Source organism: Myotis brandtii, unplaced genomic scaffold (genome assembly GCF_000412655.1).
Source record: "Myotis brandtii unplaced genomic scaffold, ASM41265v1 scaffold524, whole genome shotgun sequence".
Lineage (NCBI taxonomy): Eukaryota > Metazoa > Chordata > Mammalia > Chiroptera > Vespertilionidae > Myotis > Myotis brandtii.
In genome coordinates, this window is record NW_005369911.1 from 321,399 (window position 1) to 335,755 (window position 14,357).

At 41.4% G+C, this 14,357-nt stretch overlaps 1 protein-coding gene across 1 annotated transcript; it reads left to right on the forward strand.

The window, feature by feature from the left end:
• Positions 1-830: 830 nt before the first annotated feature.
• On the forward strand, positions 831-5,373 carry LOC102246167 (chromosome unknown open reading frame, human C5orf46). The gene is made up of 2 exons (XM_014548881.1): positions 831-949; positions 5,011-5,373. The coding sequence occupies exons 1-2, from the start codon at positions 880-882 to the stop codon at positions 5,241-5,243; spliced, it is 303 nt and encodes a 100-aa protein (XP_014404367.1). The 5' UTR covers positions 831-879; the 3' UTR covers positions 5,244-5,373.
• Positions 5,374-14,357: the final 8,984 nt, after the last annotated feature.

Sequence of the window (14,357 nt, forward strand, 5' to 3'; positions counted from 1 at the left end):
ACCTCAAATAATGTGCATTCAACTCTGAAAAAGACAATCTAGCCCTCGAGGAGCCTACAGCCTATTGGTGGAGACATATATTCTGGTACCTATTAGGCACAGGAGAGAAACACCTAGTTCTTTTTGGAAAAACCATACAAGTTTCCCAAGGAAGTCAAAGCTAAGGCCAATGCCAAACACAATATTAGGCTCCCTGAGGATTCAGGACTGAATAAAACATTCTGACCCTTAAGAGATCCATAGGCTGAAAGAGAAGAGAGCTATTAAAGTACTTAGTTCTCCAAAAATAGTCCAAGGGTTCTATGTGACAGATGATGGAGCAACTAACTCTCTGGGGTACAGTGGAAGGGTCATCATAAAAGTTCATAGAGAAGTGGGGCATTTGAACCGGAGCCTGATGGATAGCAGGAAAAAATAAAGAGCGTGAACAGAGGCCCTGGGGTATGAATGGGCATGCCCATGTAGGAACAAGTAATTAGCTCAGAGCATGGGGAAAGAAGCAGAGTGCTCAGGGACGAAAGTAGGCACACCTCACCAATCTGATTTAATGCTTACTTCTTGGCACTGAATAATAATTCTGCCCGATACCCGTCTAATTGTTAATGCTGGCATAGGAACTACCTCCAAAAGAGTTATTACAATGCTATTGGTAAATATACACTAGAAAAACCAAAAAGGGCTTTTCTTCCCCCATGTGAAAAACTTTAGGTTTGAAAGATTGGGCAGGGCTCATTAGATCCCAGAGCATGCTGTGGAGACATTTTGTGCAACAGCCTAAATTCCATAGCAGATGATGTCACCTGCAAATGACTTATAAATGGAGCAAGGCTACAGGTGCACTGGAACGCTTTATCTGTACCAATACCCAGAGCTGCAATCATGGCCATCTCAGTGCTTCGGATGACAGTTGTCCTGGGACTGCTCGCCTTGATCCTGACTTGCCATGCTGGTAAGTGCTTCCAGCGACAGCTCGTGCAGTGGTTAGCCATGGTTGGAGGAAGTTGGTGGCACTGACCCAGAACATAAAGGGCAGGGAGGGGGAGGGACTTTGGGGCAATGGACTAGGAGACCAAAGACAGATCTTCTGGCAAAAAGCAAGTAGGATTTTTCTTCAATGTGCTTCAGTTACAGCCTCTGTCCTCAGTGAATGTATGGAGTTTGAAATGATGGCTTTTTTACATATACTTGTGTGATATAGTAACACTATTATATTATAAATTAGGAGAGCTGGGGTGTTTTGAGTTTTTTTTATGATTATAACTAATAATGCTCAAAGGTGAAGGTTATCAACACTGAAATAAGACTCCTAGGTGTGACTTCACGACTAATCAGAAATGTGATTTCATGTATTTTATTTAACTTCTCTGGGCCTCACATGTAAAATAAAATGTCAATAGTTAACTTTCTCATACATTTATCATGAAAATTAAATGAGACAAAAATTTTAAAAGTATTTAGTCCATAATAAGCACCAGTAAATATTAGCTGTTATTGTTATCACTATTATTTCATTTAATTATCATAATAGTCCTTTTATGTAAGCATGCACAGTTTTACCACTGCCCTTTTTTCAGGTTAACAAACCACTTGCAAAGGAAAAGTTACTTGATCATAGACACTGGTAGTGGCACAGGTGGCACTAAAACCTAAATCCCTCAGTTCTTCCCATTATAACTAAGCATCTATTTCTTTCATGTCTGTTTCAAGCACACAGAGAACCACAAAGCAGCATGCAGAATTCTCATAAATTAATTTCTTTTCTTATCTGTAGAAGACAGTGAACTCGTGACTCCTCTCTGTTCAGAATGGTCAGAAAACACAGAGAGAGCAAAGACTGCTCTTGAAACTGTTCTAAATGTAACTCAGCAGAACTCACACCCTCAGCCACCCATTGTCCACTGGCACAACACACAGGCAGACACTCCAACAGAATTACTGTAGAGATGGTCTCAGAGAATACTGTGTCCATCCACTCCTAAAGTAATCCCCCTGGTTAGGTAAAAGGTGAGACTGATATCCTAAAAGCCAGTCCCAGTTCTGTCTCTTATGAACTCTGAAACTGGTTAAATCAGTTCACTGCTTTGAACCTCAGTTTCTTCATCTGTAAAATGGGATAACTATAAACTTCACCAGATCAAATGAACAAGCTTTTGTAATCACTTGTAAATTATAAAAACTGGACATTATCATTATTATAGTATTTTTTCAGAACTTTATTATTTCATTGACTAAGAAATTCTTAATGTAAATAAGAGCTATCCTATATTTGAAAAGAGAAAATATTCAACTATTGGCTTTGATAATTTGTTTCTAGTATACTACATTTCTTAATTTTATTATTGTTGTTATGTATTTTTATTTTATTTTCCTCAAATTTCTTAATATTTTAACATTTTCTAATTTGCATCATTTCCAAAAGCACTAGAGGAGAAAGCTACTACAAATCATTTTGTTATTATTATTAATAATAGTAATAATAATATAACAATAACTTACTGTGAGCTTACCTTGGGGCTGGTACTGTAAGTGGTATATATAGAACATAATATTTGTACACACACACATATATACATACATATATGATATATATGAAAGACATATGAAATATTTTCTTAATCTTTATAATGACACAATGAGGAAACTGAGAGTGTGGTTAAATATTGTGTGTAAGGTTACATGGATAATTTTTGAACACATGAATTAAACGCAAGTATGTAGGATTCTAAAACATATGATCCACCAGACCCTAATACCACTCAGTATGTACGTGGTCCAAGGACTGGGGCCAACGATCAGATCTTCACACACTCCAACCCAGAGCTCCTTGCATATTGAAAAGCTACCACTTAGTGTCATATTAAAATTAAAAAAAAATCTGGTTATGCCAGTAGGCAGATAGGAACACAGAAAAAAAAAAGAATTCACTTTTCATGTAAGGAACCTCTGTTTTGCACCTGGTAAATGTCTTCAGGGGATAACTGCTTGAAGGCTGTATTATATCATATAAGTTACAAGGTCTGTGGAGTTAAACATAAATTAGGTCAAAACCTGACTCAGCCACTTTCTAGATGTGTGATTTTAGGTGAGTCATCTAATTTCTCTAAGCATCTTGTTTTCTCTCTTGTAACACTATATTATCATCATCGGCCTGAATAAGGATTAAGGCATGCTATGAAAGCACTATCCCAGGCCCTGCACAACAGGCACAGCATCAGAAATACACAGTCTCTTTCCTCCCCTTCCCATGATAAAAACAAAGCTATTCTGGTCACTGTGGTTGCCCTGCACCTTATGTGAGAGTCATGCCCATAAATGTCCACTTTTACCCTAACTCTTAGCCTATGTTATGTATATAATAGTAGGCTCAAAATATCCTTGTTGAACAACAACAACAGAAAAACACCCAACAACTGAATGAATGAATGAATACTTGGTGATTAGTATATTGATTTTGGTTACATGTCCCAGATTGGTGCTCCTCTCCAATCTTTTGTTATGGCATGGCAAGCAATAAATGTTTGTAGAACTGAAAGCCACATCTTTTTACTTAGAGTTTCTATTTTAGGATACAATATAGATGCAAGGCTTCTGACATAATTTGACAACCTCCACACAAAAAGCTAATTACAACTCCTTCATTCAGAGTCCTCAGGTACGGTGTCCAGTAGTTGGGACCTCTCGAGTCAAAACTTGCGACGGGGTTGCAGATAAAATACAGGACAGCCAGTTAAGTTTGAGTATTGGATAAACAATGAATAACTGTTTTTATTTAAGTATGTCCTAAATATTGCATGGGTCATTCTTAAGCTGAAAACTATTGTTTATCTGAAATTCAACTTTAACTGGGCATCCTGTGTTATGATTTACCAGATCTGCCAGCACAACTCCTGAGGCTATAATAAAACAAAAAGATAAAGATCCTACTCCATTCTGGCACTAAGGTCCAGTGAGGGGGCCATATGTGCTGCAAATTGCCCCTCTTTCATTCCATCTAATCTCCTAATCGTTTAGACCACTAAGTAAAGCCCACCCCCCATTCCCAAGGAAACTTACATGTCACCAACCTCCAACCTCACTCTTTAGATCCTCGGCCTCATTCTAAAGGGCACTTGGTTAAGAGGCTCCCAGTTATAGTTTCATCTTCTCTTGCTATTTGTGCGTCTTCTGCAAGTCATCCAATATTTTCAGTTTCTTAGTCTAATGAGCAAAAATATACATACCCCATAAGATTGATTAAGGGTAAAGTTACACAGCTTTTGTAAAACCATTATTTTCAGAACTATCAGATAGATAATGTACAAGTGATAGAATTTCTCCTTGTCATCATTATTATACCGCCTTCAATCTTATAACACACTTGTAGTTAGATCACAACTTTTCTGTCAAAGACCATGCAGCTCATCACTGAGTGCTTAAGGATCCAGATTTGAATACCAGACAGACAGGAGATTGCAATTCTGTCTCTGCCACTTACTAACACTGTGGCTGTGAACCAGCTTCTAAACCTGTCTCAGATTCCATTTCTTTACCTTCATTCGGCATAATGATTTTGCCTACCTCATAGGTTTGTTTGAGAATAAAATGAGACAATGTATGTGGATTTCCTATCATAGGTATGTGGTCAACAAATGCTAGTCATTAGTATTTCATCTTCATTATTATCATTACCATGGGCCCAGGGATTACACGGAGAGAGAGAGAGAGACCATGTAATTGAAGTGAAACCAGGAATTCCGTATTTCAATCAGATAGTAGCTTTACTGGGGCCACATTACTTAACCTCCATGAACTTCAGGAAGGGAACCAAAGGATCAATGCCTCTTTGTCTGCTTGATTGTTTTTAGGAATAAGTGATATAAAACATGTGAAGGCTTTCACTGGGTAGGAAGTGTTTATACTCCTAAGTTACTGAGTGGGAGTACAATGGGCGCTAGGTGCTTCCTACAAAAAAGAGAGACATTCTGTTCTTGTTGCTGAGAATCACCTCTGAGATTCTGTTGTGTTTTTCAGATGACAAACCAGATGACAAGTCAGAGGATAAGTCAGAGGACAAGCCAGAGGACAAGTCAGAGGACAAGTCAGAGGACAAGCCAAAGGACAAGCCAAAGGACAAGCCAAAGGACAAGCCAGATGCCTCAGACAAAGAACAAGAGGATGTGAGGACATTCCTAACCCTTTTGGGCACAGAAATCATTGAGGATGGAGTGGCGTTCATCCTCAGCTCCATAGAGAGGAACCCATAAGCACTGAGACAAGTCCTGCTTTTGTCCAGTTTGCTGTTGGCAAATGACCACATTGCATTAAAATGAATGAGAATCAAAATTTGGTGCATGCCAATGTATGATTTTAATTAAAAAGTGTTGCCCTACCTTACATCCCATTTGCACCTGAATGAAATTTCCCTGAGCTCTTTGGGGTGAGCACATTCCTATCAACTGGTTCCATAAAATATTTTTTTAAATCTCAGGACCAAGTAAGGAAGATCACCAGACCAGGAGACAGAAAACCAGGTTCTGGTCTTGAACAAGTGCTTTTTCTTTGGGTGATCTCTGTGTTTCAGTTTGCTTATCTATCCAGTTAAGGGAATACAGGACCACCCCAGCGCAGACACTGTAATTCTTTGGTAAAGGTAGTGGGTAATGGTGTGCTCAGTGGTTACAGTTGTGATAATTCCTGCCTTTATTTTCTCATTGGAGTAACTCAAAAGGGTTAGAGACAATGGCTAATCTCTCCTCATAGACAATCTATATGAATGTTTGTTTTGATTGTGAGGGATTTCCCTGGTGGCAGATCACACACTTGAGAATCCCCCCAATGTTCTCAATCTGTTTCCAAGCCCCTTTGCCCAACTTCTCATACATCTTACTCCAGTCTACATAGCTCTGATTTTTACTTCTACTTCACCCTGTTCATTCTTCCCCATTTATTAATCTCCTCAATTTCAACTCTCCAGGATCCAATTCATTTTGAACTTCTAGGTACTTTCAATCTCCACTTCTCTGAGCCTCTGCTCTCCAATTCTCTCCTTCATAGACCCCTAAGCAAAGTTTGGAAAACTGATCTATTATCTAACTGCTTTAGAATTCCCTGGAGAACTTACACAAAATACAAGTTCCTCCATTTCACCTTGTACCTTCCTGGGACAAAGCTAAGGATATGCTTTCTAACAAGCTTTCAGGTGATTCTGATATCCTATATAATAAAACCCTAATATGCAAATCGACCAACCTGCGGAATGACAGGCAGAATGACTGGTCGCTATGATGCGCACTGACAACCAGAATGCAGAAGCCCTGCGGAATGACAGGCAGAATGACCAGTCGCTATGATGCGCACTGACAACCAGAATGCAGAAGCTCAACACAGAAACTGCCCCCTGGTGGTCACTATGCTCCCACAGGGGGAGTGCCGCTCAGCCAGAAGACAGGCTCACGGCTGGCGAGCATAGCGCAGTGGGGCAGTAAGAAGCAAGGGGTCTCGGACTGCGAGAGCCCCAGACTGCGAGAGGGATGTCCACTTGTCAGACATCCTTTGAGGGGTCCCGGACTGCGAGAGGGCGCAGGCCGGACTAGCTGGCGAGCATAACGCAGTGGTGGTGGCGGGAGCCTCTCCCACCTCCGCTTCAGGGGGGCAGTAAGAAGCAAGGGGTCTCAGACTGCGAGAGCCCTGGACTGCGAGAGGGATGTTCACTTGTCAGACATCCTTTGAGGGGTCCCGGATTGCGAGAGGGCGCAGGCCGGACTGAGGGACCAACCCCCAACCCTCTAGTGCACAAATTTTGTGCACCGGGCCTCTAGTACAATAAATGTTGACAGCCCTTGATTAGATATTCTGAGCTACATGGCTGGTTGTTAAATAGCCTTTAAATTTTTATTCATATTTTGTGTAAATGTGACTATTTGCATTTTTTCCAGGAAAATTGCTTCTAACTTTTATTAGCTTCTGAAAGTGTTCTATGACCAATAACTGACTGCAAATTACTTCTGTAGTGAAGTAATCAGGGTTAGTTTTTTATAATCTCTGAATTGCTTAAGTCAATATATTACTATGTAGATGGGCAGGAGTCTACATACAATCCTCATGCAAGAATGTTGAAACTTACAGATGTGTATTTTTCATTGTTATTATTTCTATTGTGGATGCTTTTGCAACTGTTGCGTCCCCATGATTATTAATGTAAACAAGGATAAAACTGAGAAAGTGTTCTATGACCAATAACTGACTGCAAATTACTTCTGTAGTGAAGTAATCAGGGTTAGTTTTTTATAATCTCTGAATTGCTTAAGTCAATATATTACTATGTAGATGGGCAGGAGTCTACATACAATCATCATGCAAGAATGTTGAAACTTACAGATGTATATTTTTCATTGTTATTATTTCTATTGTGGCTGCTTTTGCAACTGTTGTGTCCCCATGATTATTAATGTAAACAAGGATAAAACTGACAAACAATGAGAGTAACACCCATTATGTACTAAGTACAGATTAAAGCCCAGTTGATTTCATATTGTTATGAATCACAACAATAGCAATGCAAGGGGTTGGAACAATAATAGTTCTTTTTATTCCTCCCCTGAGGAATTCCCTAGATATAAAATAGCATTTTTTTTCTCTGTTAACCCTGAAAGTTGATTATCTGAAATACTAAAGGATCACAGTCAGCTCTGGGTACAGAAACAGTACCTTATCTTCTACTATCTTTTTCTTTCATTATATTCTAAGTAAATAATGTTCTTTTTGTTCCTGGAACTTAAAAACATTTTAGGCCCTCTGTCCTTGCTTTCATTTCTGCTTTTCTCATGGCTAGTTCTTCGCCCTAAAGCTCATCTAAAAGTCACCTCCTCAGAAAACTATTCGATAACCACTCTTGTTCACACTGTCTTCTTTCATTTCCTGGTTTTTCTCTATTACTTTACCTTGTCATAGTGTCATTTAACATATATTATCATCTCAAATAATTTATTTTTAATATAAAATATCAAATATTTTTCATGTGAAAGTAGGGATCAGATTAATCTAGCTCATTGCTATAGCACAGGACTTTGCCCTGTCTAAGAAGACCATAAGTATAAAGGGGGATGGAGAATAGGAGGAGACCATTCAGAAGTATTTCTAAGCACTTAATACAGAAAAGTAGGGGCAGTAATTGTGAAGGAAAAATCTAGACTATAAAACCCTTTTCCTCAAATAATTTGCAGTTGTTATGGTGAGATGACATGAGCAAATGCAATGATAATTAAAATGCTAAATAATATAAATGTCAGCCAAATATTGCAGGTAATATCTAGAGAAAGGAACCTTTACTGGGCCAGCATGCTTAGGGGAGTGTTTATGGTAAAGGTGAGAAATCTGGGCCTTAAAGGACTCCAAGAGATTTGATTAGAGAGAATGACAGGAATGGTGAAACTTCATAAAGTGAAAACAATGCTTTATTTACTCTAATATCTCTGATGCCTAAATAGTATATCAGGCACATAATAAATGCTAGATATATGCTTTTTAAAAATATATATTTTATTGATTTTTTTACAGAGAGGAAGGGAGAGGAATAGAGAGTTAGAAACATCGATCAGCTGCCTCCTGCACACATCCTACTGGGGATGTGCCTGCAACCAAGGTACATGCCCTTGACCGGAATCGAACCTGGGACCCTTCAGTCCGCAGGCCGATGCTCTATCCACTGAGCCAAACCAGTTAGGGCTAGATATATGCTTTTAGGACAGTGAATAGACCAGCTCACTCCCTCTACCTGTTCCCTATGCTGCCTTCTGGATTACCTTAGAGCAGCTGTTCTCAACCTGTGGGTCGAGACCCTTTGGGGGTCGAACGACCCTTTCACAGGGGTCGCCTAAGACCATCAGAAAACACATATATAATTACATATTGTTTTTGTGATTAATCACTATGCTTTAATTATGTTCAATTTGTAACAATGAAATTGGGGGTCACCACAACATGAGGAACTGTAATAAAGGGTCGCAGCATTAGGAAGGTTGAGAACCACTGCCTTAGAGGTATGCAAACTGGATTCTGGTCACCTTTGAGAAGCCTTCAATTCTTGTGAATTTCCCCCCATCCCCTGGGTTTCCATGACACATTTTTCCTGGTTCTCTCCCTACCTCTAGTCATTCTTCTCTTTGATTTTTCTTCATGCATCTGCCCCTTAAGCATCATTGCCCTCAAAACTCCAAATGTAATCTGTCTGGTGTTTCACATCACAGCTTCCACATTGGGAATATTATTTATAATCTAATGAGTTCCAAATTCAGACATCTATTGCACTCTTTTTCCTAGGCTAGAGACTAACAAGACGAATTATTTGCTACAAAACCCCACCTAGATTTTTCATCAACACCTCAAATTCAACTGATCTAAATGCAAGACCACTGTCTCAGTTACATACTTGTACTCCCTCCCATGTTCCTCATCTCTGTCACATCCCCTCTCACCCAAAATCCAGAAACCTCAGGGTCTTCTGGGATCCTTCCTGCTCATCGCCAATTTCATCCCATTCTGAAAATTCTACCTATGACATTTACCCCATGCCATTCCTTTTCTTTAACTCCTCTGAATTGTTGGCCTAGTCAAGTCTTTCATCATCTCTTACAATCTTCCAGTTAGATTTGCAATTTGTTTCCCTGTTTCTGTCCACAGTCACTCCAATCCTTCCTCAATCTACTACGAGAGTAACAGAACAAAATCTCATATTTGGTTCTATCACTGCTGTGCTTAAACCCCTTTCATGAATTTCCTTTGCCTACAAAATCATTCAGCTGATGTTAAAGGTCCTTCCATGATGCTAATATATCCTTCAACTATCTTTCTCACTCCTAAAGCCAAGCCCCAATGCCCTAATGCCCTAATGACAAATGATTTCTGTTTCAGGGCAGGTCATCTATATATATCTAATCTAATAAAAGAGAAACATGCAAATTGACTGTACCTTCGCTATGCCCCAAGCCACGCCAACCAGCCAATCAGAGCAACTGTATGCAAATTAACCCAACCAAGATGGTGGCCAGCAGCCACGGAGCTGGAGCAAGCAGGAGGCTTGGTTGACCTGGTGATGGAGGAAGCCAAGCTTCCCGCCTGCCCTGGCCAGCTGTGGTCTCCACTAAAGGCAAAGTTTCAATTATAGAAGATAAATAAACCCCAGATACCTGCTTCCAGCCAGCCTCCACTGGGAGCTTGGGTGACTGGGGGCTGTGGCCAGCCTGCAAACAGCCATCAGCCCCTCACCCAGGCTGGCCAGGCACCCCAGTGGGTCCCCCACCCTGATCCAGGACACCCTTCAGGGCAAACCAGCCAGCCCCCACCCATGCACCAGGCATATAATAAAAGGGTAATATGCAAATTGACCCTAACAGCAGAACGACTGGGAATGACTGGTCACTATGACACACACTGACCACCAGAGGACAGACGCTCAATGCAGGAGCTGCCCCCTGGTGGTCAGGGCGCTCTCACATGGGGAGCTCTGTGCAGCCACAAGCCAGGCTGACGGCTGCCAGCACAGCAGTGATGGCGGAGCCTCTCCCGCCTCCTCAGCAGCGCTAAGGATGTCCGACTGCAGCTTAGGCCTGCTCCCCGCTGGCAAGTGGACATCCCCCAAGGGCTCCTGGGCTGCCAGAGGGATGTCTGACTGCCAGCTTAGGCCCGTTCCCCTGGGGAGCGGGCCTAAGCCAGCAGGTAGACATCCCCCGAGGGGTCCCAGACTGCGAGAGGGCACAGGCCGGGCTGAGGGACCCCCCTGAGTGCACAAATTTTTGTGCACCGGGCTCTAGTATATATATAAAAGCCTAAGCAACCATTATGATGGAATGACCAGAACGACCAGTGCTATGACATGCACTGACCACCAGGTGGCAGACGTTCAACGCAGAAGCTGCCCCCAGCCCACAGGCCCTGATCGCCAATGGGGCCTGCCTGCCAACATACCCATCCCTCCCTCTCGCTGGCAGGTCCCAATTGCCTGATTGGGGCTGGAGCCAGGGCTGGGACAGAGAATTGGAGGTTGTTGGTGGTGGACACAGGCGGTGAGGGAAGGAGGTTGGGGGGAAGGCGGGGAACTGCGTGGTGGTGGTGCGCAGGCAGTGAGGGAATGAGGAGGCGGGGAGGCAGGGAGCCTGATTGGCCCTGATCACCGGCAAGGCCAGGGACCCCACCCATGTACGAATTTTGTGCACTGAGCTTCTAGTCTATATAAATAAAACCTAAGCGACTATTCGACCGTTCGACCAGTAGCTATGATGCACACTGACCACCAGGGGGCAGACACTCAATGCAGGAGCTGCCGAGCTGCGGTGACTTGGCAGCTGGAGTTCTCGGGTGATGCACCTGGAACCAGAAAGGAGAGAGCCCAATTCCGAGGTGCGTCACCCAAGAACTGCCCTCTCACAATCCAGGACCCCTCAGGGGATGTCGGGAAGCCAGTTTTCACCTAATCCCCGCAGGCCAGGCCGAGGGACCCCACCAGTGCACAAATCCATTCACCGGGTCTCTAGTATTTGTATAAACTACCAATATCTTTGCATAGGCTTGTCTCTCTGACAGCAATGTGGGCCCCCAACCCCAACTCCATTCTCTTCATCTGATAAGTCTAATAATTTCCTAAAGCCAAGCTCTCTGGAGACACCACAGACATCTACAATGTAAAAACTCAGGTATTCATACTCTGGGATTTCCTAATGCTTTGTAGAATCCTTCCTAAGAGAGTTCCTCCTCTCCTCCCCAACCCCCTTTTTAAAATTACTTATATCTCAATGTGTGTTTTCTCTCCTAGACTGTAACCTACTCAAAGATCACATTTAAGTCATCCTTCACCTTCTCAGCAGCTATCCCATACCCAAACCTTGTGACTATAGTGATTCTGGCATTAATTAATGATTCTGGATATATGAGCTTTACACTTGGCTTTGCAGTTCACCAACGGTGTTTAATTTTGGACAGGGTGTTTCATTTCTTTGAGCTTCAGAAGTTTTTTTATGTGTAAAAAGATAAAAATCATTCATTTTTTCCATTCAATAAATATTAATTTATATTATGCCAGGCATTGTTCTAGGTGTTGGAAATACAGTACTGAGCAAATATATAAAAGTGTATGTATGTATGAAGTATATATATGAATAGACACCTAATTAATAATTTGTTTGTATATTTAAAGAGATAATTATGCATAAATGGCTTTTCAACTATGAACTATTATAGAAATCTTAGATTCTATTTCTTTCAGAAATAGGAAAATCTGGAAAAAAAAGTGTGGCTAAAACATTATAAGATGCCCTAGTGATCTTTCTAGCATTTCTGTTTAGTCTAATTTTTAATTCTTTTTCCCCCCGTTATTTTCAAGAGGATTTTTGGAACTTAATGATAATTGAAAATATTCATCAATGTGACCTCCCAGGTGATTTTAACTTACAATTTACAACTGAAATAGTAATATATGGGACAGAGAAAAAAGGGTCTGATTTTATTTCATGAATTTGGACATCCATGCCTACCTATAAACAGAAAACGTGTATTATTTTTGTTTTTACTTTGTTCTTGCTGGAGTTTTTTTTTGTTTGTTTGTTTTTAAATATATTTCTTTATTGATTTCAGAGAGGAAGGGAGGAGAGAGATAGAAACATCAATGATGAGAGAGTATCACTGATCGGCTGCCTCCCGCACACCCCACACTGGGGATGGAGCCCGCAACCCAGGCATGTGCCCTTGGCCAGAATCGAACCTGGGACCTTTCAGTCTGCAGGCCGATGCTCTATCCACTGAGCCAAGCCGGCCAGGGCACTTGCTGGAGTTTTTAAAGATTAATTTTAAAGAGATTTTTTTATCATCTTAAAGAATATAATGACATAAGGATTAAGGGAGGAGGCACAATTGTGGGGTGAAACAAGTAAGCACTAGGAGTTAGGAGACCTAGTTCCTGTCATACTTTGCTAGGTAGGAACTTGTTTTGTGCACATCCAGCCTATGAATTGGGGGGATTATACGTACTAAAATCTAAGGGCCCATGTAATCATGCTATTAGTCACCCACAAGAAGAGTAATATTTTCTGAACCTAGTTCCAGGAGGAAGGACTAGCAATCTCTCCAATCCCACACAGTCAGATTTATGTACAAACAATATGGTTTGAGGAATCAGAAATATTTGCTGTTTTCTTATTGAAAACAGTTGTCTCCTGAAATGGATAATGAAATACAAAAACAGAAATATAGCACTGGAAGAGTAATTATATCAGCATCTAGCACAAACTGAGGATTTACTCTGTTTCAGGCATTAAGGTGAGTGCTATTTATGTGCTACCTAAATTAATGCTAACGTCCCTATTTAAAATAGGTATTGTTAGCCCTAAATTTTATAAATAAGAAAACCAAGGCTCAGGGAGATTCATGGATGGGGCCAGTTTATAAGGGAGGAGGGAAGGATTTTACTCAAGCAGCCTGATTGCAGAGTCTGTGCCTTCTCACTAAGCCCTAGTGCTACTACAGCGTAGGAGAAAGCAGAGGAAACAGTGACTAAGCTATTTCACCTGACACATGTCTCAAGTGCCCACAGAAAGAAACCACTACACCTTTGGTTAGTTAAGTTACCTTACTGGCATCTCCAGAAAGTATGGCCTTTCCCAACTTCCATTCCGTATCTGATTGGCAAATCACCTCTTCCCCACAAGCTCCATTTCACAACTTGGGTGTGATTAGTGTAAGCTCAGAAAGCCACTGTCATATTACTCCTGAACTTAGTCCACCCTTTTCTTCCATAAGCTTTGAAGGGTAGAAATCAGGCTTGGGCATTGGAATCAAGACACACTCCACTCTGACACTTCTGATTCTCACCCCAAAGGCAGCTAAGCTCCTAAAAACACTCACGTTTGCATTTTCCCATTCCCATCTTCCAGGGAACAACCTACCTCTTGTTGCAGGTGTCCTAGCCCTTTGCCTTCACTCAGACTGCTGTTACATACCTCCACTCATGAGTACCCACCAGCCGAATCCTTGGGAGTGCCCTTCTAGAGATTCAATGTATGAAGCAGTCCAATAGACAGACAACATGGAGTTAAGATGAGCAAAAGGCATATTGGAGAAGCAAATCAACTTCTAACTTGGCTGCTTACTGATTATGTGCCTGAGGGGAAGTCACCTGTCTTTGAGTCTCCCTTTCCTTCTTATTAATATTAAAAATGTGAGGGACTTAATTGTCCCAGATCTCAATGCAGGAATTTCTTTTTTAGCTGTACCGAGAAAGCTTTGACTAGATTCAATGGGCCCTAATGGGCAAGGAGAAATGGCTCAATCTAGGGACACAGAAAAACTGGAATCTGAGAGAAGGAAGCCTCTAAAGCAGAGATTAAATTTTG